This window comes from Triturus cristatus, chromosome 3_1 (assembly GCF_964204655.1).
Source record: "Triturus cristatus chromosome 3_1, aTriCri1.1, whole genome shotgun sequence".
In the NCBI taxonomy this organism is placed as follows: Eukaryota; Metazoa; Chordata; class Amphibia; order Caudata; family Salamandridae; genus Triturus; species Triturus cristatus.
The window spans coordinates 678,604,434-678,631,083 of NC_140583.1; the positions used below are offsets into that span (position 1 = coordinate 678,604,434).

General features: G+C 43.2%; 1 protein-coding gene across 1 annotated transcript in view; it reads left to right on the forward strand.

Moving 5' to 3' along the window:
* TRPM5 (transient receptor potential cation channel subfamily M member 5) overlaps nucleotides 1–26,650 on the forward strand; it is a 561,392-nt gene that overhangs the window by 348,344 nt on the left and 186,398 nt on the right. The window contains exons 19-20 of the mRNA XM_085646171.1: nucleotides 11,004–11,178; nucleotides 22,873–23,041. Of these exons, the coding sequence (XP_085502297.1) occupies nucleotides 11,004–11,178; nucleotides 22,873–23,041 (344 nt within the window). The remainder of the gene's footprint in view (nucleotides 1–11,003; nucleotides 11,179–22,872; nucleotides 23,042–26,650) is intronic.

Sequence of the window (26,650 nt, forward strand, 5' to 3'; positions counted from 1 at the left end):
GTTCTGGAAAAAAACGTAAATAGACAGCTTACAGTGCATATGGAACTGAAAGGCCTGCTCCATCCCGCACAATCAGGCTTCAGAGCAGGCCATAGCTCATGGCTAGACTGCCGGCTTTGGAGCTGGGTTGACTCCACATCCTGTGATTCTGGGCAAATCACTTAATCTCCACGTGCCTACCAAAAAAAAATGAATGTGTCCTTGTGTAACGTAACTGGTGCTCATGTAAAGAGCTCCAATACATTCGGGTCGAGTTTGTGCTGAAGAAAAAAAAATAGCATAGAGTCAGTTCTTCTTGGCGTCACTGAATATCTAAGGCACCAGCTAGATAATGGTCGTATGGCTGCGTTGATTCTCTTAGGTCTTAGTGTTGTGTTTGACACGGTTAACTATAATACTCTTCTCCAAAGATTAGAGGAGATGGGTATGCAGGGAAAGGCCTTGTCCTTGTTAGGTTCCTTCCTGCAGGACCATGTCTTCCAGGTGCACACTCATCAGCATCACTCAAAGCCTTTATCATCTGGTGTACCTCAGGGCTCCACCCTCATTTCGACTCTTTTCAAACTTTATGTAAGGCCACTTGCAGATATTGTGGAAAGCTGTGGTCTCACACTCATTTGATATGATGACAACACCCATATTGTGTTTTCTCTGTCATCTAAAGAGAATCAGAGGCTTTGAATATCTACCTGACTCAAGTTTCATCTTGGATGAACTCCAACTCCCTTAAGCTGAATGGGGATAAGACTGAGACCACCTTTGGGGGCTCCATCTGTGGCCTGAGGCAATGGGAAATTCTCCTACTTCAGTACCTGTGTTAAGAATCTTGGGGGCTTATCAACAACAACCGGCGATAATTATCTCTAAGCGCACTTAGCGCTAGGATAATTATCACCGGCTAGCGTGAATTTTTATCGCTGAGATAGAGTGCTATCAGTAACGCTTATCTCAATAGCGATCAAAATCCTCACGCTAACAGGCTAGCATGAGATTATCGCTGGAAACCCAGCGATAATCTCACGTTACCTTGTTGATAGGGACAGGCAAACTTAGCCATGATATCCTCCTTCCATAGGATATCATGGCTAAGTCTGAAAAATACCAGACGTAAAAAAGCAGCGTTAACCGCGGTTAGCGCTGCTTTTTTTGTCTCTAACAGGGTTAGCGACATTCTTGATAATAGGAGAAATGTCGCTTAGCGACATTTCTCCTATTATTTTAGTCTGGAACGCCCCCTTTGCATCTCATTAGAGATGCAAGGGGAAGCGTAGAGTAAAAGGGTGCTAACATGCAAATTTGCATGTTAGCACCCTGTTGTTGATAGAGCGCTAGTTTTATCTCTCCTTTTTTGGCTTTTAAAGCCAAAAAAGCAGAGATACAGCCCTTGTTGATATGCCCCTTGGTGTTTGGCCTGATGAGAGGTTTTCTATGAGTCATCATATTACCAAGGCTACTTCCACCTGTTTTGGCATCCTAAGATAGCTCATGAAAATTCTTGGATGTCTCTCTGTCTAAGCCCAAAGCACTGTAAGACAGGCCTCGATTATCTCCAGGCTGGACTATGGTAATATTCTCTACCTAGGCATTTCGAAGGTCCTGCTTAAATGGCTTCAGATAGTGCAAAATGCCACTGCAAGACTTTTAATACACCTCCCCAAATTTATGTCCAAAGCTAGCCTTCTCCATGAACTTCATTGGCTACCAATTGAAGGACAAGTGCAATTTAAAGCACTATACTACATGCATAAATGTTTATATAATGCTGGCCCCATCTATCTCATATCCTTGGTGTCATTGTATTAACCTAATCGTTCTCTGTGCTCAAGTTTTTCATTAGACTAAGGGTTCCATTAGAGACTTTCAGATGATGCTTAGTTTTGGAGAGGAGTGCCTTAACACAATAGGAAAACATTTTGGGTCTGTGTGTGCTTTTCTGGCCAGTGGAGCTTTAAACTTGGACTTATGCAGTCTGTCAAGGACTCCGGGTGGAGCACCACTGAAAGTCAAGGAATATATGCCTATGGAACAGTGTACTGATGCAGAGGAGCAGGCAAAGGTATATGCCAGAAAACAACAGACATAAACAGCATACAGCAAATGAACAGGATAGAGAACGTGAAGCAACCTTAATGTGAACAAACAGTGAAACAAACCAATAAGGGACAAATACAGTAGGCTACTAGGGAGGGGTAAGACTCAGAACTTCTCACAGCAACAGGAAAAGTCACTGTCTTTGTGCAGCCTACTCTTACAGATAGACACCCTGAAAGCAATGAAGGGCTGGGAGAACTCTGCAGCAAGCCGGACAGGAAAAGGACACAGGCTCTTGTTAAAGCAAAGCAGGAACTGGGCAGAGAAATCCCACACATGGAGGCTCAAACTTCAATGCATGAAAAAGGACCTTCAGGCAATGGGAGCATATAAGCAAGCCCAGGAGAGAGTCACATTATTGTTATTATTGAGCACCACAAAACTCGTCACAGCTGGGTGCAATTCCCTGCTCTCACAAGTCCTGGAGGAAAGAGTCCAGTTCTGAGGAACATCAGGACTACTCACATTGAAAGAAATATGCAGTGGATGCGGATCCTATTGAATATTTGTCAGTTCATCATGGAACGTGTAGCCCATGGAAGCAAAGTAGTTTTTTACCTTGTGCAAGATTGATGTGGAAAGTGGGCAGACACCATACAGGAACTTTGGAAAAGTTTTGGTGGTGATTTCCAGGCTGTAGTTGGTCCATGTACAGTGCTTCATCACAATAGAATCATAGCATGCAAACTCTCACAAACTATTGATGTGGGATTTACTTTCCTGCCCAAAAATGGAAAAAAGCCTTAGAATAATGCAAAATAGTGCTAGAACTGCTTTGCATTACTTTGCATCAAGGAGGAATACTATGAATGGTACACAGGTGTTCCCATGCAATCACATATGGCTCTTCGCACAAACCTCTATCTACTAACATTTATAGACAGAGCACTGCATCAAAAATAATGCCTCTTTGAGACTGGCCTTACCTTGGGGTAATGTTTTTACGGTATTCTGTAATGGAATGACATTCTCTCAGCACAAAACCCATACTTGACATCACTCGTACCCCTGAACTTGGGCACAAGGGACTTTGGTGCTGCCTTAAGTGCACCAGCATATGGAGAGAGACAAAACCATCACTTGGCAGATATGGCACTGTTTTGTTCTCTCCCTTTCAGGCAGCACAGCAACATTGGTTATTGTGGTGCGTTGCATAAAAAATGAGTCTCCCTCTATGATTTTTATTTGTGCAAGGAAAAGGCAAAATCAGCTTACAAATGGATGTCTAAAAAGGGGATACATAATGAAAAAGAAATAAATTGGTTAAAATTTACAACAAGAGCTCTAGCATAGAACTGCACTTCTTTATAGGTACGTGTCCATATGTGATCAGGAAAAATGTTGTAACTCACAGTGCAACAAGAGACATGGGTTGGTGGAAGCAAAATGTGAATGATTGTTGAGCAGACCAGTGGATGAAGAAGGCTGACCCAAACTTCTGTACATAGGTATGTATTTTTTATTCATGAATTTATTGAGGCTTGTGAGGCCGTACAAGGTCTTTAGGATAGTCCGGAAAAAACAATAGTAATGTGTATGGTGGGCAGTCAATGTCTGTGAAGACAGTGTCGGGCTGTTTGCAACCGGGTGTAGGACTTGGCCCTTTTCGGCTAATGTACCTATACATTTTTGCTTTCCCCCTAGACATTTTTTCTGACATGTTGTTGCCAACTTAGATGCTTTGGACACTTTGCCACTGCTAAACCGTGTGAAAGTGTAAATGTTCCCTGTATAAAGTAATGGTAATTGGTTGTCCATGATTGGTATGTTTGCCTTACTAGTAAAGTCCCTAGTACAGTGCACGATGTGTGCAAGGGCTGGTAAGGCAAATGCTACTAGTGGGCCTGCAGCACCATTTGAGCCACCTGCTGTGTGCGGGTGCGTTGTGCACCGGGAGACCTTTGTGAGGATTTGCCTTGTTTACGTGTGCACCAGAGTAAAGGGAGTCTCAGCAACGCTGTGCGCGTGATCTTCATGCCCAGTGATCGTGCACCCGGAGTGAAGGAAGACTTAGCGACACTGTGTGCGTGTGCTTTGTGGCAGCCTGAGATCTGAAGCAGCCCGAACCGGCATTGCCATTTCGCAAAGCTGCATTGGAGGCCCAGCCACTGGACGCAGAGAGGAGAGTGGGTTCGCGCTCCCTAGGTAATGTGTGTCAACTCCTGGGGCGGGGCGCGTGTTCAGAGGGAGACGCTCTTGACCTCTCTCTTGTGTTGGCAGCGCGAGCCTCTGCTTCGGCTCATATCAGGGCCCGTATTGCCAAGGGAGTGGCGGTACAGGGGCAGGAGTGCGAAGCTGCATTTTGGGATTACATCGTACTGTGTTGGGGGCAACTGTGAGAGGCTGACTGCAAGTCAGAAGGAGAGGCGGAGAGACTGCCTAAGGCCCGGTGATCGGGGCCTGAGTGTACTACGTAGTATTCCATTCCTGCAGAATGGAGTACCTGACTGGCGTACATTGCATCATTTCTGCATAACGGAGTACCTGATTAGAGTAGTGCGCATTGCATTATTCCTGCATAACAAACTACCTGATTAGTGTATGACACATGGCATTTGTTTCTGCATAACAAACAACCTGATTAGCGTATTGCGCATTGCATTATTCCTGCATAACGAATTACCCGATTAGTGTATACGCATTGCATTATTTTTGCAGAACTACATATCTGGTGGTTGCAGTACGCGTTGCATTATTTTACCTTGCAAAGTGCCTGATTGTTGTGTTACGCATTGCATTCTTTTCATTGCAGAGTATCTGATTGCTACGTTACGCATTACAGTATTTTTACATTGCAAAAGTGGCTGATTCTAGCATTACAAACTGTATGACATGATATTAGGAGTACAGGAGAATGTTAAGAAGTGGTCATTGACATCGCCAGAACTTACAAGGGCTGGCTGGCCTAACAACCGGCCAGGAGAAATATTACACAACCTCCTATGTTGGTTTTATATCGTGTGTTCTTATCGTATATCTTTTTACATAAAGTTTATACTTGTTTTATTAAGCTTGTGTGGAGTCTATTTGTGGTGTCATCATTGGATTATTGTGAGCATGGTTGCAAATACTTTACACATTTGACTTGAAGATAAGCCTGGCTGCTCGTGCCAAGCTACCAAGGGGGTGAGCGGGGCTATCTAAGAAGGTGACCTTCCTTTCCATGACGTTGTAACGCGGGTCCCAACTTGGCCTAAGGTACCTACCTCAGCCAACCAGGGATCCCGGGTCTAACATTTGGTGGTCAGCGGTGTGGGATTTGAATGTGTATTTTCAAATTTATTCACAGGGATTGGTGTACATCATAAATAGCGCATACCACGACACAACCACATATTGTGTTCTTGATCTGTTGGTTCTAGTTGGTTTTGTTTTGAGCAACCTTTAAGCCACACATCATGTCTCGGAGGAGTCAAGGAGCCAGTTAGGCTGCAGAATGAGAGTTCAACATTGAGGCATTGCTTACCTACAAGGTTGATCAATTGAGGCAATTCTGCAGAGGTTTGGGATGTCCCATGAAAAGTAGCGCCAAGAAGGAGGGGCTGCAAGTGGCCTTGAGGGCCTGGTGGGAAGCCAAAGAGACTCAGGAGGCGGGTGATGTTGAGGTGGATGAGGATGACCCAGGCAATTGATTTGGTCCACAGGATTTGCCAGTGGAGGGACCAGCTTCAGGGGCTGGTAGCAGCCATTCAGGGAGGAGTTTTTCACCAGAGGAGTTGGAGGAAAACCAAAGGGTCAGAGAGCATGAGTTGGAGGTGTTGAAACTTAAAACTCAGGCAGAGGAGAAGCAGCTGCTCATTGAAAGTAAAAGCAAGCAGAGGAGAGTAGGAATGCTCTCGCCTTGGAAGAGAAAAAGATTCTCTTAGCTCATGAGTTAAGCATGAGGGAACTGGACATTAAGGATAAGCAGGCAGAGTCAGGTTTGAATGGTGGCAGAATACAGCCAGTGGCAGGTGTGGATGAGGACAAGCGTGCACTGGATGACTGGGTGTTGGTGAGCATGGCAAATGATTTGAAGGGGGTGCTCAACCTTACCCCTAGGGAGCCTAGGCTCAGTAATTATTTTCCAGGATTTCGCCAACCCATGTTAGGGTGCGAGCCCTTTGATTCCCGGGACCTGGCACAATATCCGGACGCCAGGTCATGGGTCCAAGGGCCTGAAAAGGCCCTAGAGAGAGAAGAGAGGTGAAGTAGAACTGGTAGGTCCCAGAGTAGTGGGGGTGGGGCATGTGGGCTAGCGCCTAGTGCCTACTTGCCAGCTGTGCGAGGAAGAACACCTAGAGTCAGCTGTGTACAGCCAGTAGGGCTGGGTACCCTAGGAGTGACCAGGGTACACCCACATCTAATATGGAGGACAGGATAACTGGGAATAGTGTCCTGACTGATGGGTCTTCTAGGGATATCGCTCTAGGTGGAAGTTGGCAAGGAGCCAGCACCCGTAGAGAGGCCCCAGCTGTCTGGAAGCACCCATGGAGAGGCCTATTTGGCCCAGGGAGTAGTGACCAAGAGAATCCCCTGGGGTCAGAAAGGCATAGAACCGTAGGTTGTCCCTGTGGTAGCGGGCCTGCGTCCGTGTTCTATCGCCCTAAGCAGGGAAGTCCATCAAGGTAGTTGATTAGTCTACCCTGGCTTTTGGCTGGGAGGGGGTTGTGTAGGACTTGGGCCTTTTTGGCTAAAGTCCCTAAACTTTTTGCTTTCCCCCTAAACTTTTTTTCTGACATGGTGTTGCCAACTTAGATGCTTTGGACACTTTGCCACTTCTAAACAGTGTCAAAGTGTAAGTGTTCCCAGTATAAAGTAATGGTAGTTGGTTGTCCATGATTGGTATGTTTGCCTTACTATTAAAGTCCCTAGCACAGTACACTATGTGTGCCAGGGCTGGTAATGCAAATGCTACTAGTGGGCCTGCAGCACTATTTCTGCCACCCACACAAGTAGCCTTAAAAAGGGCACTCAAGCCTGCCATTACAGGGCCTGCGCACAGTTTGTTAAACTGCCATGTTGTTCTGTCAAGTGCACTCACTTGACAGACCATACCCTTCACTTTCTAGGCACATCAGACACCCCTATGGTAGTTCTCGGGTACTCCCTGGACAGGGTGCAGTGCATGTGAAAGGTAGGACATGTACTAAGGTGTATGTCATGTCTTGACAGTGAAATAATCTCCATTTTCGTTTTTCACTGTTGAAAGACCATCTTGCCCATAGGACAGAATGGGAAGGCTGTATAATATGTTTTCCAGCCTATATTCCCAAAGGCTTAAGATGAAAAGATGAGGTTTAATATGCCTGAACTCACAATGTAATAACACATCTTTTTATGTAGGTGGTTTTTGCACTGTGTGTTCAGAAGCCACTCTTTTAGAAGTGGCTGCGTTTTTGTGCTCTGACTTTCTGTGTGTCTCTGCTTGGCTGTGGTGGATTGACTGTCTGGATTTGAAAGAGATAGGATCTGGGGAATGTCTTGACCCAGGGGAGGAGGTGAGACAGCAACAGGCTGACCTGCATATGGAGTGTAGAAGGGGGGGGGGGGTGAGCCCCTAGAGGTGAAGAGGCCTGGGTTGCTGCTCTAAAACAATTGGCTCATCTCCTGCTGAGTGATTGAGAATCCAGACCCCCACTAATCAAAGGAAGAAAGGTGTCACTGGCAGGGAGGCACCCAGAACTTGTTTGAACCTGGGTCAGTGGTCCCTGAAACACAAAAACTTCAAAGCCATTGAGGGATATAACTATGAGCGCTGATCCCCCTGAACTTTGGAGAATGGCTTGATCAAGTGTGAACAAGGCTGGAGCTACTTCGTGGTCAAGAGGACCTTTGCCAAGGAAGAAACAACTGAAGAGACTGAAGAATAGGACTGACCCTTGCTGTGTAATCTAAGGCTTGGCTGCAGCTTGCTGTTTCAACCAAGGAAATGCTAAAGGGACTTTACTGTGTGCTGTGTCCCCCTGCTTGAAAGACTTTGCTTTGTACTGTGTCCTGAAGTAACTTATCCCCAAGGGCCTGAGGTGAGCTGGCTCCCTGTTCGTAAACACAGGAACACAAAAGTTTGCAAGAGAGTCTCAGCAGCGCTGTGTGAGCGTGCCTGTTGCAGTCTGAGACCCTCGTAAGAACTGCCCTGTGATCGTGGGCACCTGGAGTCTAAGTGAGTCTCAGCGATGCTGTGTGCTTGTGCTTTGTGCAGCCTGAAATCTTCATGAGGATCGACCTGTGATCGTGGGTACCTGGAATCCAAGCACGGATCAGCGACGCGGTGTGCGTGTGCTTTGTGCAGCCTGAACCCCTTTGTGAGGATTGTCCAGTGATCGTGTGCACCGGAATCCAAGTGAGTCTTAACGCCGCTGTGTGCAGGTGTGTTGTGCACCGGGAGACCTTCGTGAGGATTTGTCTTGTTATCGTGTGCACCGGAATCCAACTGAGTCTCATCGACTCTGTGAGCATGTGCTTTGTGCACTGTTAGACCTTCCTGAGGATTTGCCTTGTTATCGTGTGCACCGGAATCCAAGTGAATCTCATCGCCGGTGTGTGCAGGTACGTTGTGCAAGGGAGACCTTCGTGAGGATTTGCCTTGTTATCATGTGCACCAGAGTAAAGCGAGTCTCAGCGACGCTGTGCGCATGATCTTCGTGCAGCCTGAGACCTGTGTGTTGAATGCACAGTGATCGTGCACCCAGAGTAAAGGAGGACTCATCGACGCTGTGTGCATGTGCTTTTTGGCAGCCTGAGATCTTTGTAACTGAAGCGGCCTGGACCGTCAGTCCTGACAAAGCTGAATTGCCGCCCGAGCCGCCATTGCCATTTCACAAAGCTGCATTGGAGGCCCAGCCGCTGGAAGAAGAGAGGAGAGTGGGTTCGCGCCTCCCAGGTAACGTGTGTCGACTCCTGGGGCGGGGCGCGGGCTCAGAGGGAGACGCTCTCGGCCTCTCTCTCGTGTTGGCAGCGCAAGCCTCTGCTTTGGCTCGTATCGCAGCCCGTATTGCCAACTGAGTGGTGGTACAGGAGCCGGAGTGCGAAGCTGAACTTTGGGATTACATCGTACTGTGTTGGGGGCAACTGTGAGAGGCTGACTGCAAGTCAAAAGGAGGGGCGGAGAGACCGCCTAACCCCCGGTGATCGGGGCCTGAGTGTACTACGTAGTATTCCATTCCTGCAGAACGGAGTACCTGACTGTCGTATTTCACTTTGCATCATTTCTGCATAACGGAGTACCTGAGTAGAGTAGTACGCATTGCATTATTCCTGCATAACGAACTACCTGATTAGTGTATGACGCATGGTATTTGTATCTGCATAACAAACTACCTGATTGTCGTATGACGCATTGCTTTGTTTCTTCAGAACGAACTACCTGATTGGCGTATTGTGCATTGCATTATTCCTGCATAACGAATTACCTGATTAGTGTATACGCATTGCCTTCTTTTTGCAGAACAACATATTTGGTGGTTGTATTACGCATTGCATTACTTTACCTTGCAAAGTGCCTGATTGTTGCGTTACGCATTACATTCTTTTCATTGCAGAGTGTCTGATTGCTACGTTACGCATTACAGTATTTTTACATTGCAAAAGTGCCTGATTCTAGCATTACAAACTGTATGACATGCTATTAGGAGTACAGGAGAATGTTTAGAAGTGCTCATTGACATTGCCAGAACTTACAAGGGCTGGCTAGCCTAACAACCGGCCAGGAGAAATATTACACAACCTCATATGTTGGTTTTATATTGTGTGGTTTTATCGTATATCTTTTTACATAAAGTTTATACTTGTTATATAAAACTCGTGTGAAGTCTTATTGCGGTGTCATTATTGGATTATTGTGAGCTTGGTTGCGAATACTTTACACATTTGCCTCGAAGATAAGCCTGGCTGCTCGTGCCAAGCTACCAAGGGGGTGAGCGGGGCTATCTAAGAAGATGACCTTCCTTTCCCTGACGTTGGAGCGCGGATCCCTACTTGGTCTAAGGTATCTTCCTCATCCAACCAGGGATCCCGGTTCTAACATCAGGAAAGTGCTTTTTCTAATGTACAAAATGCAAAATGCAATTCGGTAACTTCTTACCGGATTGCAATTTCCATTTGCGATTCGGTATTTAGATTTTGCATGTTTTGGTCGTCCGTTCCAAATATCGAATTAGTATTGTATGTGTTGCAACTGAGTTCTGGTCGCAAAATAGTAATAATTTACCACATTTTAAAAGTGGTGGTATCTCATTCACAAATGAGGAGGATCCCCTTGGGACTCCTTCCTTTTTGAAAATGTTTAAAAAAATATTTTTAAGAGCACGCAGTTGTCCTATTGGCCACTGCCTGCTCTTGAAAAATGACACTTCAAAGTTTCAATTTTTTCTTTTTAAATGCATCCCGGTTTCGTTTAAGGAGAATGGGCTGCATTAGAAAAAAAAAAAAGATTGCTTTATTAAAAAGCAATCACTGACATTGTGGTCTGCTGACCTCAGCAGGCCACCATCCCTGGGATGTCTGTGATTCCTAATGGGTCCCAATCACCAAATAGCAATTCGGAAAAAATAGATATTTGGGATCATTATTCTAAACATACATATATCTGGTCCGTAGTTTTTACTTCCCTTACCCATTCTGACGATGGTGATCTAACACGAGTTTATTGGTCTGATCGGAAACAAATGCTAAGAATAAACAGATCTCATTTCGGTGCACTGTACGTCTTAATCATTTATATATATATATGATCTGCAGCACAGGTAATTTACATGCTTCTTACGTAACCTGTTTAGTAGATTTTGTCGAGATAAAGTATTTTCTCACGTCCAAAAAAGAAGGAAAAATGCAGATAGCAATGCAGAAAAATCCTTAATACACGATGCTTTGTTAAGTAGTGATGTCTTGTTCCTGGGCAGGTTATTACAATGACTAGGACCTTTTCTTCCTAGATGAAGGATGTGTTCTTCTTCCTGTTCTTCCTGAGTGTGTGGCTCATTGCCTACGGTGTGACGACTCAAGCCTTGCTCCACCCTCATGACTCTCGAGTGGAGTGGATATTCAGAAGAGTTCTCTACCGTCCCTATCTTCAGATATTTGGACAGATCCCACTGGATGAAATAGATGGTAAGTACCGTAAACCTTTAATACGTTTGTGAACATGTGTGATGAGTGGCAGATGACGTATCTTCGCTTTCCACTCTTCTGTAGTGCAGTGGTGCTAACAGGTCTTAAATACACATGCAATAATGTTGGACAATCATCGACCTCTTAGTGTAGTCCTGCAAGGTAGGATGACACTTGTAATGGTTGTGCAGAAGGAAGCAATGCAAAAGTATTAAATTGCTTTAAAAAATTGTAGCTGGTAAAAGCTTTGATGATATCCATATTACTACTTCTCAAAAACTGGGAATTTACAATGAAAATATCCACGAACAATTGGGTGATAAAATGATAAAAAAGATTTTGTCCGGGCAAGTCTGGAAGACTTTTTCATAGTCTTCAAAAATTGTTGTTAAAAGTGTTGAATAAGTTACTGGTCACGTATGATTAATTTTTTAATTTGTAGTATTAATAAGACATCCGTGCTTTGCAGTGTTGTAGATTGCTTTAATTTGTGTGATGACTGTGATCGTATTTCTTCACCAGTCAGTTATTGCGTTTTTGGTGTACGCTGTAAAATGTTTGTGAACAAATCCTTTGTTGCACTCTGACCTTAGGATATATTGCACAGAATTTTCACTTCTAATAAGAATCTATTTTACCTCGAAAACAAGCATGGACAAACTGACAAAGCCGACCAGTCTGGGTTTAACCTGACAATGCATGCAAACGCAGGCATGACGAAATGAGGCTTGCGGGAGGTAGCACATGAAAGCTAAATCAATTGGCTGTACTGTGCCATGGATACACTCCAGTAACACAAAGAGGTCTATTCACAGAGTCAAATCTACATGACTATATTTACTCACATGCATATTTACTACTGCAAACATGTATCGCTCTACTCTTTTTTTGCAATTAACTATTCGAAGTGTAGATTTATATCTAGGAGTACACTTGCATGCTTTCACCATATCAAATCAGAGAGTGGAGCCTTCGTCAACAGGATTTATCAGTGTAAAGTAGGCCTGGGTGGAATTTTTCAATTTGCTGGAGAAATCAGAGAAATTTTGTAATTCTGCATTACTCTTGTTGCTCGGAATTAGTGATAAATGCCTCAGCTCCGCCAGCGAAATTAATCTGCGGTGATTGTTTTTATCTAAAGCAAGGCTGGAAGAAGGAGAAGTCCCTCAATGTTTAAAACTCACTGCAGATTAAAGTTTAATCTACAGTGGTTTTTTAACATAGAGGGGCTGCTTCCCCTTGCGGCCATGTTTAGAAACCAAACCGCCGCAGTGCACGCCCCTCAGCACCCTTACATACTCTGCAAATTACTGCAGAGTAAGTCACCTTCTCTGCAGTATGGATAATGCAATCACTGCCGATGTTTGTGCATGAGGCCAAAGAGTTACAGAAATGAATTTTGGTGGTCGCAGTGGGGAAAAGGAGCTTGTGTCTATATAGATCTACGCGGTCCAACCCTGTAACAGAAAGCGATGTGAATGTCAATTTTTTAAATATTTTTTTTTAAACTGCATTACACCAAATCTAAGATAGGATGCTGCAGAATTCTTTAGTCAGAGCCACTGGAATTAGGGTTGACAAAATTATGCAAGAATAAAAGGCACATTTTGTGGAATAATGTGGCATCGTTTCTACAGTATTACTTCATTATTTTGTACTTTTTTCACATGGTAATACTGTTTGGGAAAATATTTTACCTTGTTAGTACCAGTTTAGCAACCAAATACAGAAATCAGCAAATGTAAGGTGACAATTTAACCTCTGTCAAGGGACTTCCATTGCATAGGACTACATGTCGCCACATTTTAGGATTTTGCTATCTATTTTAGCTAGAATTATTTTTTTCTAAAATCTGCATCTGATGCACCAGATGATGGATTATGTGTCCAATGTGGCAGATCCATAATTATCCAAAAATCACATAATTTCGGTGGCTCTGGGCTTAGTGTTTAAGACAAAACAAGCACTTTACATATTCAGTAATAGGTAATCAGACTGTACCTAATCTAAGCATTTTTGTAAGTATCCATTAAAAGGACACTTTACAGAGCTCAACACTCTTATGTCGCGTGTCATCATGAAACTTCCAGTGATTCCATCAATTAAAGCTTATACTGGATCGCAAGCAACCCTTACATTTGGTAATTAACCAATTGCACACATTTACATTTCTTTCTGGTAGCAGGCACCTTGGTGAGAAGGTCTAGTTCTTCTTTACCTCGGTTCTGCCCTCTCAACACTTGAGAGTCCCACCCCCTCCCTTTTCACTTTCACCTAGATCCACTGCAAGGTCCACATTAACCTTTCAGGGATGGCTGTTTCTTTTTTGTTAAAAAAAAAAGTATGGGAACTTGTTTTGTGAAGTGAAAAAAAACATAGGCACGTCTGTCCCCACAAATCCTGCCCACCTCAACAGGCAGATATCCTTTCTGGTAAATTGAAGGGCAGTTTACAGGGCCACATTCAGAAGCAGAGCCTTGATCATCCAGACCACTGCGGCTTCAGAGTGATGGCCAAGGAGAAAGAGTAATAGAGCGAGATCCATGCATTACATCAAAGACATGGCCCATCGGAGGGGTGCTATCTATGGTCTAATTTTTCCATTAACAAATGGACAGACATTTAGGAAGCATATGGGGGCTGTTTTGTTTGATGAAAGGGCCAGCACTACTATTAATGTAGCAAGTGCAGTGGCACTGGGACCAAGAGTGTGAGGGGGCCACTACACTCCAATTATGACTGTAGCGTGGAGTGAAGGCCCATTTTCCTTGATAGTATTAGGGCCCAAGCCCCCTTGTTGCTAAGGGAACAGGGCCCCAACATTGGGAGGGGGAGATGTGGGACTTTGTTCCCTTTTTTTTAATTCCACAAAGGGGCAGACAGTCTACTCTGAGGCTCAGGCCTATGAGTAATATCTCTGCGTAGCGGGCTTAGAACAAAGCCTGTTTCCTAGGGCTGTAAGTATCATTGGTGCTGCTGGTGCAGTGGCACTGAGGCCCAGTGGTGTGAGAGGCCAACTAAACCACAATTATGGCTCTTTTACTATTCTTCCTTGTTTGCAATAGGCCCCAGTGCACCCTTGCTGTGCCAGTATGTTTGACCTCATACCGATGGCCCAAGGGAGGTGAATGTTGACGCAGAGGAGACAGCTTACCTTGGGCCTCAAAGGGATGACAGAAGAGGTATGATGCAATATCGGGCCTGTGTTTTTAACAAAGAGCCGATGAGACTGTCTGTTTCGCAAGGCAGTAGCCATCATTAGTGCAGCAGGTAAAGTGGCACTGGATGCTAGGAGGTTGAGGGGCCTACTGCATCAGAATCATGACTGTCTTACTCTGCAAAAGAGGCATGGAGCCTTGCTAGCATTAGAACTGCGGTAACCATTGATTCAAACTGTGGGGGGGGGGACACGTGGGGGCTCATCTTTGTCTGAAAGGATCAGAGAGTCTGTGTCAGGGCTGGAAGGACGGCCAGGCATGATAGGGAAATGGAGATTGCTACTCAAGGCTGCAGCTATCATTAATCCCGCAGGCACATCTGCAAAGGGGTCCAGAAAAATGAGGGGCTCACAACACCCTAATTGTGTGAGGCAGAGTTTTTGGGGTCAGATAAGTACCCTTGAAATTATCTCATACTCCTAGCCCCCTGCGCTCAGCCGGGGGGCCCGACTTCAAAACAATTTCCTTAGGGGGCCTCAGAGCAAAAGGTTTGAAGACCTCTGATGTAAGGGCGTCTTGTCCTTGTGTCACTGCAGACTTTCACGATCTTTGAAGACTGCTCAGATTGTACCCATGAGTATATTGTTGGAGCAAAAACTTACCCCAAACTTTTACCTCATACAATTCTCCTACTGGAAATAAATGTGTAAAAAGGCACCTCACCTAACATCAGTTTAGCAGAGTATCATAATGAATAACTCAGACTACTCAATAACTGAGTTCTAGAACAGAGGAAAGTTAAAGGGCGTTATTACAGACATCTCAAAATTAAGTGGTACAGTTTAAATGCTATGAAAGCTCAAAGTGCAAACCTAATACAGAGTAGTCATAAAAATCAGAAATCAAACTAAGTCCCAAATATGCAGCAAAATCAAGAATAGGTCAGACAGCATCCCTAAAAGAATGCGATGGAATGGGATGGAAAGTCTCTCTCATCACCAGAATCAAGGGGTCCGATTCAGAAAGGTAAAGTGAGATGAAAGTCTAATTTTACAACTACTCGTAAATGCCCTTTGTCAATACCTAAAGTCGAACTTTACGACTTTCAGTATTCACAAATGGCATTTACAAGTAGCAAATTCCCTTTGTGAATACCGAAAGTTGTAAAGTTTGACTTTCCTCTCAGTTTTCCTTTGTGAATTGGGGCCAAGGGCTCTTGTACACAATTCTCGCATAGAAAATTAGCTAAAAGCATTGATTTAGCAAGGCATGATCCCATGTAGCAATTCTTTGGTGAATCAGAGTAATTCACATCAATTACATTATACGTTAACACTATCCCAGTTTCTAAAAAAGCAACCTGTTTTCTTTGATACTGTCATCTGGAGATGTTTTGAACACAATATTCAACATTAAACAAAGGCAATTCATGAATGTGCAAAATATAAAAACAGCAGAATAACATTTGAATTTTTAAACCTATCAAGTACACTAAATATTTCATTACTAAGCCTTTACATTACAGCTCTCTTCGCTTTGACAGAGCATGTTGGTTGAGAAGATGCACAGAGTAACCTTTTGGGAGGGGGTGAATGCAGGAGTAGAAAACAGAAAGAAACAGCATCCATTTTATTTAACATGGTGTTTTCACCAAAATGTGGCATAACTAAATCATGTTTATAAACTCACTTCTAAACCCCATATTAAACTTGTTTTAATGGCATACAAACTAAGTTATTATGTGCATACTGGATCCAACATAGAAATCATTAATACTCAATATTATTTGTCACACAAAATATGTGGACTTCAAAAATACTCTGACAATATCAGGAGATGTAACTTCTCCGTGTTGTGAAATTGGTCCTTCACAGGACCATGTTGGCATGGTTTCACACTTCTGACATATAGACTGGGATTGGAGGGATAGGTCAGGGGGCACACAGGGGTGGAGGTACTTTTGCAGCCCACCAGGGGTTTGCCGGGTCCATTCACTCGCAATATATCAAACAGCTTCTCCCCAATGCTGCTATATCTAAATCACATTACCCAGAGGTACCTTTGGGTGTAATGTGGTTGTCTTAGAAGGTTTCCTACTCTTGCAGCTGATCACTATATTCAAGTAAGGTGGTAAAACCCTGCTCCCAACACTGCATCTCTTGCACCCTGCAAGGTTTTTTCCATTGCTTCTATGGTATATCCCCAGTTTCTGGAGATGACAGCGACTGTGGACTACGATTACAAGAATTACAACAGTGAGTGATTATTTCTTTCCCTCCATCATTTACATTATCCTATGATGATTTTGTAACCTTTAATAACGAAGATAATTGATGCAGTGTTAACTTTTTACACAACCTGTATCATCTATTCATGACAATCCTGTCTTTTTACCTTTGGCCACAAAGGTTTGTGAACACAAGCCCAGAATTCTAGGCAGAGTTCTGACATATGAAGGTTTAGTGAGCACAGAATCTAAACCATTAAGCCCAGCCCTTTTAGATCAAGGCAGAAAGAGCATGGAATGGATCACTAGACCCTGTATTCCCTTATGAAAATTGAGTTAGAATGCAGCCTGTGCCATTAAGTTGAGTCTTCTTGTATCAAGGTATAGAGAGAGGAGACTATTATTTACTAGGCTTGGCCCTCCAATTCCACCTCTCAACACATCTGTCTTATAAAGATTCTGCATAAGGATAGACTTAAACCTCTTTTACTAAATCGCCTGTACAATGACTAAGTTAGGACAAAGCATGAGTCATTAGCTGTGCCCTGACTTCCTCATGCTTTATTACTAATTCAACCAAGAACCCTGAAATAGGACATAATAAAGACTTCTGTGTTCGAGAAACACAAAGTCAGAGACAAAGCCTTTAATTCTTCTTATCTGAATGGTCATTCTGTATTTTTCACCTGTTGCTGGATCCCATATTTTTGCTGGTGTTAGACCTCTCTGCACTTTAGCTCTACTAATCACTTGTAAAATGCCTCTGCTTCTCCTTTTACCATGGTCAAATTGATAATTTCCTAATAGGTATATTTAACCTACTTACAAGCCCCTAGTATGTGGCTCAAAATGTACCCAGTACTTATAAGTTAAATGTAACAAGTGGGCTGCAGCACCTATTGTGCCATCCACTATAGTGAAAGTGTAAAACATGGCTCCAGGCTTCCCCTAAGTAACCTGGCTGTAGCACTGTAAAAACTGCAATTAAAAATAAACCTTTTAACAGGTCAAAACATCCTTTTATATATTAATAAGTCATATTATTAAGTCATCTTGATGCAGGCCTTATCACCTACAAGGCAGGGTGCATGGTATTTAAAAGTATGACATATAGAAATTTAATGTTAACATGTCCTTAAAGTGACCAGCACCTAAAAGCTATTTTTCACTGCTGCATCCCTAGCTGTCCTATGTAGAAAACAAGAGTACACATTAAAAATCCTAATTCTGTATCTCTGTAATGGGACCGACTTGCAACCATTTTTACTAGTTATTTAAAATCCAATTCAATGGTGAAGTCGGATTGTATTGAACATTAAGGAAAACTAACTTTTAGAAAGCTATCTTTTCACTGCCTGAAGTTCCTGCAGGCTAATATATATTGGCTCTCAAATTTCTCCCAGCCACTAATTACTGTTTGGTTTGAGTAGATGTGAAAAGGGTGTAAAAAACACAAGTGTGACCTGAATGGGCAGAAACAACTTCTTAGAACCTCCTAGAATGGGGGCTGTGAGCATCCTTTTCGACATAACAGGATTAAGTCCTGATTGACTGTCAAACCCTCCTTGACAGGTCTGCTGGGTCTATATAAATGCTTTGGGCAGCACTTGAAAGTAACAGAAACAGGATGCCGAAGTAAGTCTTGTGTATCTACTGTCTGGTTGCCGGAAAACCCCATTTTTTTTCTACCAAACTTCTGTCTCTAGGTTTTACATATAATAGTTTGGCGTGCACTTAAAAGGAAGGGACACAAGATGCCTAAACAATTCCTCTGTTTCCGCAGTCTGGTTGATTGAAAGCTCTACTTTTGTTGTAGCAGATGTCTGTCTCTCAGTTTATTTTGGGTACAGTGGCTTCCCCAAAATGGATTTCAGTGTTAGATGTGAAAGGACATTAGCATTGCCATAGTGTACTCCCCACAAACACCACCAGCAATCAGAACCCAACTTTCTTGTGGCTGAAGACTTTCTCCATCTTGAAAATGCCCAAAGTGGGTAGTACTGGCTCGGTAAGATTTATTCCATTGGTAAGGGCATGCCCCACACTCATTCCCACCTACTAGCTAGTGCTAGGCATAACTGTGGCACCTCCAAGGACCCACTTAAGTTCACTCCCAGATCCGAGGAAGAACAGAAGAGGACTGCACCTGCTCTCTGTGACCTGAGAGGAGTCCTGAAGGACTGGACCTGCTTCATTTTGAACCTATGACAAGGAAGTGGGCTCCTGTTAAAGCTACAGGGGCACAACAAGCTACAAAAGGCAGTTTTCAGCAACTGCCCAGGTGATTAGTGACACTTAGACCTTGACTAGATCTTGCAGTTGGGCTCTGCCTGACACCCTGTCAGTCTCTAAGTGCCTTCGCTGAGGTCCTAGGAAGCTTTAGAAGTGTACTCCTGTGGTGGATTGGGACTTAAAGGACTAAAGTCAGAAGGTAAAATCTGTGACCACAATAAACCTGGTTGGTGTTTCCAAACTGCTCCATTGTGGCCAGTGTCAAATTGTGCCTAGGTCCCAGTCTAGTGCAGCTATTGACTATTACTGGCACTTTGTGCTCCGTTGCGCTATTCATACTTAAAACTTAAAAAACTAATCTCGTTGGTTCACCTTTTTGGATTTTTTTCACCGTGTTGTCATTTTGTTTATTAGGTTTCACTCTATTTTTCTAATTTAGTTTAGGTTTTCTATTGTTTTGCATTTCGACTTTATTACTGTTTTGGTACTGCATAAATATTTTACACATTGCTCTAAGTTAAGCCTGTCTGCTCAGGCTACAGCTACCAGGGAGGTGAGCTGACGTTAATTTAGTGACTTTAAGGCTTCATCCTACAAGGGTTGTGATTATTCCTTCAGAAGGATAGTCACCCACCGCAATTAATAATCCAATTTCTTACATTACTCTATGTCGCATATTTACTATGAGGGCACTGAGGCCAGGTAAGCAAAGAGCACAAAGTCGCTAATGACAACATGGCAGGCCAGAGATGCGGCTGGTGGTTCCTACTGGATATAAACATAAATCCAGATGATGTACAGATAACTTTATATATACTGTTTATTTGTTCACTCCTTCACTACTTGTATTAACTTTACAATGATGTAAAGAGAACTCAGGGCCCGATTCACAGAACTAACTTAAGACAAAATCTTAAACTTACTACTTTTGGTATTCACAGATGTTAGGATTTTGTCTTAAGTTTGTCTTAAGACAAACTTAAGACAGACTTAAGACAGACTTAAGACAGACTTAATACAAATTTAAGACAAACTTAAGACAGACTTAAAACAGACTTAAGACAAACTCAAGTTAGGATTTTGTCTTAAGTCTTTCTTAAGTCTGTCTTAAGTCTGTCTTAAGTCTGTCTTAAGTTTGTCTTAAGACAAACTTAAGACAAAATCCTAACTTCTGTGAATACCAAAAGTAGTAAGTTTAGGATTCTGTCTTAAGTTAGTTCTGTGAATCGGCCCCTCAATACCCACAATTGTTTGTTAAAAGGACACTAATACGTCATTTATAGATATGCTGGTGGGTTGAATGTGGGGTGATTAATGCTGGGGAGGTGAGTTATTAGAGCTGAAATATAACAGATAAAAGGCCACAACATTTACAACTTTTTAGAATTAAATGTTCCTTAACCTACCAGAGAAAAGCACTGGTCACTTTGCTGGAATGATTTAAGACACACTTAGATGACTCTGACTCATGACAGACATTTAATAGCAGATTCCTCAACCCTTAAGCTTTGAATTTGACATTCACACAGCCTATGAAGAATTTGTTAACAACTGACTATATAAGTATATACTGTAATAGGGCACTTCACACTTCTCTAACGATAAATCACATGCCTCTGTTTTTTAGGCTAGACTACCTTGGAGGCAGGGTTGGGTGGGTAAGAAGCTGTTTGGGAAATGGTTACTGTTTTACTGTTTGTACTTTCCATTGCATTGTACGCTGACTACAACTTGTTGACGAACACACTACACTCATCTTCTCAATGGCATTATAATACATGCAACTCTTCTAGATACACCACAGTGTAAGATATATCCTGTATCTAAAATCAATCCTTATGTTTGTAAAATGGAATAAAATATGCTTGCGGAAAAAAAAACTACCCGAGGTGGTAACTGTATTTCCACTTTTGATCAGAGTTGAACAGGTGCCTTTCCAGGAGAGATTGTGTTCACTTTCCTGGGGCATAGCCTAAAAAATCAGTTACATTTTGTGAGGGCACCTTACCCAACAATCTATTATGTTGAAGCATTAGTGTAGTGCTTCATACCTTTGAGGAGGCCACATGGAGCTCAATTTTGCATCAGGGGTACAATAGTGTTGTAAAACTCTTTCTCTGGAAAACACTGAATCGTGCCTGAACAGGGGTTTGCTGTCACTTTCAGACATAAAGTCTTTTTAGCAAACTTATGTAAAACTTGTGCTGGAAGAAAGACTATCTTAATATATTTTTTTCCCCAAAATTTGGGGGAAAACTGCCAGCCCGCCCAAACGTCCTTTGAGGAAGTAGAGCACGTTGGTTTCGCTCGCTTAATGTAATGTGGACCAGGTATTGTGTCTGACCACTTTCATAAGCCAGCACTGTTTGTCAGTTATGTAAAGATATGATCTGTTCTTTAAACTAGCAGCATGAAATTCAAGTTTGAGAAAACAATTAAAGCATCCCTTTAGACAGACACCCTTGGTATCACCTTCTCCAGCCGAATAGCTTGTGGGGCATGCGTAGTGAGACCACCAATGTCATTAGATATTGACTTCAGGTAGAGTGGCACCAGTAGTGGAAGTGGGCAGTGCCACTGGTGAAACCTTGAGCATCGGCAACTATTATTTTTCAATTTATGTACTGTGAGTAGCAAAATCTCTGTGGGTCATTCTGTTATCTTCATACTTTTAACTTTAACTGTGACAAGAAGAAAGAAATATTGGCAAAGATAAAAAAACAAAAGTGGCTTAGAGATAGGACCACCTGCTGTGTAGTACTGTAAGTGTCAAAGTCTTGTATAATACTATTTTAGAAAATTTGCATCGTTTGTTGTGGAAATGGGAGCCTATTTCATTTACTGATGCTCAGTGCTTTATATGAAAAATGATAACTGTCGGTGCACAGTGGTTAGGTTTCTTCTGAACAGTGCATGCAGCACATGCAATGTTATTGCGAAACCCCTTGTAAACAAAAAACAACTTATAAGGGGCTTAGAGCCTGCCTCGTACTTTTTATGACTAAGCATTGGCTGGCATACATGTTGCTCTTGTTTCCTTGCTTCTTATTGGTCAGCGGCTTCCTGGGCTTGCTGCTTCCTTTTGGGTTTCAAAATTCAGACCCTGCTGTGAAGCATAGATCAACTACAGTTTCCTGTCTGCGGCAAGTGTCTTTCCACCTGCCACAGGCTCCTGCAGGTACTTTTTTTTTATTTTGGACATGCACTCTCGAAAAGTACATGTGTCTGAAATGCATGTACTGCCCTTCCCCGGCTCCCCAGTTTAGCTTTCCCCACCACCCCTCCTCCCACTGTCCATTGTTGGTGTTCCCACATAAACCCCACTCCCCCGTACTGTCAGTTGTCGCTCACTGCTCTCGCAGAGCTATTTGACTTTCAAATTTTTTTTTTTACAGATGTTGCACAGCAGTGCAGGCTGCTATGCAACATGGCTTAAAGTAAGCAAAAAAGGCACTATGATGCAGTCAATGTTGGCCACACCATAGCACTTTGTTTTTATTTACTTTAATTCATTATTGCACAGCATGCCTAAAGAACATTGACAATGTCAATAGATTTTGCATAGCAAAAACCTATCGGTTTTTACCAATGCTTGTTTCGTCAGAAGCCTCAAGTAGATGCTGACGAATGTCGGGATTGCAGTATACACAAGATGAGTAGTCTGGAATCCAGCTCATCACGGTTTCGTAACTGACCATACACTTCCTGCACCTTTATTTCACTCGGTCTGGTTCTTTTTCATCCCTGCCTTCTGCCTTTGTCACTGTTTTTCAGTTTCTCTTCTTGTTCTTTCTCTTGCTCTGGATTGGCCTCACCTACAACCACCGGCTCAAATTAAGCACTGCTGGTGCTATCAATAAAGTCGCTGCTCTTTATGGAGGCAAGCACAATTGTGTCAGGAAACACAGGTTCTGACTGCAGTCTGAACTTAAAGAGTGCAGCCGGTTTAGTATGAAGGCAGGATGGTCGTGAGCTAATCAGTTGTATATCTGGAATTGTCTTTTCACAACTCGGTTAGTTTGGCAAAAGAAAATCCACATAGAATTCAGCCTTTTTTAATTGTATTGTGTCTTTTAGCGTCTCGCATGCAGTATACTAACTGCACGACCAACCCATTCAAGATTCTGCTGGAGGACGTCCCATCATGTCCCAACATATATGCCAACTGGCTTGTTATTCTTTTATTGGTGATATTCCTATTAGTCACCAATGTCCTTCTCATGAACCTTCTGATTGCCATGTTCAGGTATGTAAAATAAAAAGCAACCCACCTGTGTGTAATTGTGTACTTTCTTAGACAAACATATAACCTCTTTGTTTTATTCATTCATTTCTTTATTAAATGTGTTTATTTTATTTACTAAAAGAGACACTTGACACTATAGATAATAACCACTGTTAAAGTCAATAAGGCTGGCCCTGCTATACAGCGAAAACACACAGACACAAAATACAGGCAACCATTCACAGACACACTCACACAAAAACCTCCCACAACGCTGAAGCATGCACACGTACCATTTACACATAACTATTTTCATAGAAAGGCAAAAACAGTCTGCACATGGAATACAAATACAGTCATGGACCATATGTGAGCAGGTTGACTTTCACACACAGGCAGAAGGTAATTGCTTAGAATGGGATTCCTGGTTGGCTGAGGTATGCGCACACACACACAGTAACACAATAAATACACCACAAAAAGACTCTACACAGATTTAGAAAAATTGTGAATCTTTATCTAAGCAAAGTATGACCAAACAACAAAAATCCATTTAGTAGAAGTCAAAATATGAATTTTTAAAGATTGGATGCAAAAACAGTGCCTAGAAGTCACTAGAGCTAAATGGTTACTTGGGGTTGCGCTAGACCGGAGTATATCCAAAGTTCAGGCCGACTCTAATCGAGGCCAGGCTGGCTACTGGACTCAGATAGGTTCCACTGACAAAGTATCTTTAATGGAGCAAAGTGTCGACGTCGAAAGCTCGAAGAGGTGCCGCATCGTCGTCGATCCTGGGATGGAGGCGTGCGTTGGTGCCAATATGCGCCATCGATGGAAGCTTTGGTGTTGAATCTCTTTGCAATGCTGGTGCTGGGTTGGTGTTGAGCTGAGCTGTCCATTGGCATTGAGCCACACGAGCTGTAGAATTGCTGTTGTCAGGTGGCCGCTGCTTCAGCGTTGAAGGTGATGCGACGGTTCCAATCGGCGCAAAGTCACTGTTACGTCAATGTGGAAAAAGCAGCAAGAACCCACTTCTGAGGCCCAGAACATGGAGAGGGTACCTCAGGCAAGGGTAGGACTCACAAAGGCAGAGTCCAGCAGCACCAGCAGAATTGCAGTAAGTCGTTTGTGTTCCTGAGACTTCAGAAAACAGTCTGCAAGCCCTTGGAGATCACTTGAAGGGAAAGCAGAGTCCAGCTCTTCTTCAGCAGGCTCAGGGAGCAGCAGGCAGCAGGGCAAACAAGCCGAAAAGCAGTACTTCCAGCAAAGCAGTCCAGTTGAGTCCTTTAAGCAGCACAGAAGTCCTTCTGACAGAGGTTCAATTCGAGATCCAGAAGTGCCTGATCTCAGGGGTCAATGACCCAGTATTTACACCCAAAAGTGCCTTTGATGTAGGGGGTCACTTCAAAGCAGCTCTCTGAAGTGCACAAGAATCTCTTTCAACCCAGTCCTGTCTGCCAGGCTATCTGTGGGGGATAAATAAGTGCTTTGTATGTGTACAGGACACAACCTATTGAAGTATAGGTGTCAGCCTCCCTCATTCCTTCATGCCTAGGAAGACCCATCCGAATGCAGATAATGCACCGAATGCAGAGGAGCCTCATCTTGTTTTGTTTTATGGCTATCAAGAGGGAATGCACAAAGACTAGCTATCACCCACCCCAGACGCGTATTGGAGACAGGCTTCCAGGCACATAGAGCAGTATGAGCAGAGAAATGTGGCATTTTCTAACATTTCTAACACAGTAATGTTTAAAATAACTTTACAAATAAGGAGGATTTATCATTGCCATTCCAAAGATATGAAACATGAAAAAGCTACTCCTCTCTGATCAGGAATGATAGCTTAAAAGTGTATTAAGAAATTCCCAATGCTAGCCTACAAGAGGTGTAGGCCTCACAGTAGCAAAAAATGAAATAGGCTGTTTGTCACTATCAGGACATGCCAAACACAAAAGTACATGTCCTACCTTTTACTTAAATGGCATCCTGCCCTTAGGGTCACTTAGGGCCTACCTCAGGGGTGACTTATATGTAATAAAAGGGGAGTTTAAGGCCTGGAAAGTAGTTTTAAATGCCATTGTGAAGTGGCTGTAAACTGCACACACAGGCACTGCAGTGGCAGGCCTGAGACTTGTTTGAAAGGCTACGTCTTTGGATGACACAATCTGTGCTGCAGCCCACTAGTAGCATTTGAAGTATAGGCCCTGGGTATATGGTATACAACTTTATAAGGGACTTACCAGTACAAAAAACATGCTAATCAGGTATACACCAATGTCATAATGTTTTAAGAGAAAAGCACATGCACTTTAGCACCGGTTAGCAGTGGCAAAATGCTCAGAGTCCTAAAGCCAACAAAAATAATCAGCAAACATGGGAGACAATAGGCAAAAAGTCTGGAGAAAGACCACCCTAAGAATGACAAGTCTAACAGTAATGCATTGGTGTGTGAGTGAGTTGGGAGTGAGATACCTGATGCCAGTGATAGACGTTCCTTCTAGAGGTAAGAGCAGTTCTGGTGGAAATAAAGCACACTCCTGAGCTGTGAAAAGGGAGTGTTACCTTGTACACAAACCCCATGGACCAGTTATATTTGCCTTGTGCTAACAGACTGTGCAGAACTTAAAGCAGATGGTGACAACAGTGAGGATGAAAGGAACACTCCTGCACCAACCCACACAAGTGAAAATCAAAGGACCATCCAAGATCTGTTGCTAAACTCGGCTGTAATGAATATGTAAAGTGTGGCCCCATCAGCCATGAAGGTCAATAGCTCCTATAGTGGGGAGCTTACCTAAACCAGCAGCATGCTCACGCAGGGAGCCTAGCACTGGCCAGCTGCCAGGGTCCACCCCTGAGGCAAAGCAACTCTTGGTGTTAATAAGCTCTGCATGTTGTGCATGGAGGCCTTTGTATCGGTACCACAGGTGGTATTTGAGGGCTGTATTCGGCATCTATCATTATTACCTATATTATAGAAATTCAGACAGCATTTCTGACGTTAATGGGTGCTGTAAGTAACACACAATTCTGTTACCCAGGTTATTGCACCAACAACGATGGGAGGTTGAGCCAGCCTTGCTAAGATTCGAGGTCATGACATGATGTAGTAAGTGCTAAGCGCTCAACTCACTGCAACATCCTGTAGGGTAATAATATCTGAAAACAGTTGCCAGTATAGTTGTAGTGGTAGTGGTATAAGATATTTAAAAATATCATTAAATATAGAACCACTGTGAATGGAGGGGGTCGGAGTGGATTATATTTATTATCACTGATAATGATGAGCATTAATATTATTAATATGGATGGTAAGTTATTTGCTTTGCCTTCTTACTTCTTGAGCACAATACGAAAAATTTGTAACCAAAATTCTACAGGAGGAGAGAATCCCCTATACCCAAACTCGAGAACTAAGGGGCAGATTTACAAGCCCCGTACGCCACATTTGCGCTGCAGTTGCATCACTTTTGTGATGCAGCGGCGGCGCAAAGCCAGCGCCATGCTGCGGGGTATTTACAACGTGACGCATCTGGGAGCTGCGTCACGTTGTAAAGCCCTGCTCCACATTTGGGCGGTCTGGCACAGGGGGGGGCGTTCCGGCACAGGAACGCCTCGGAAAAGTGG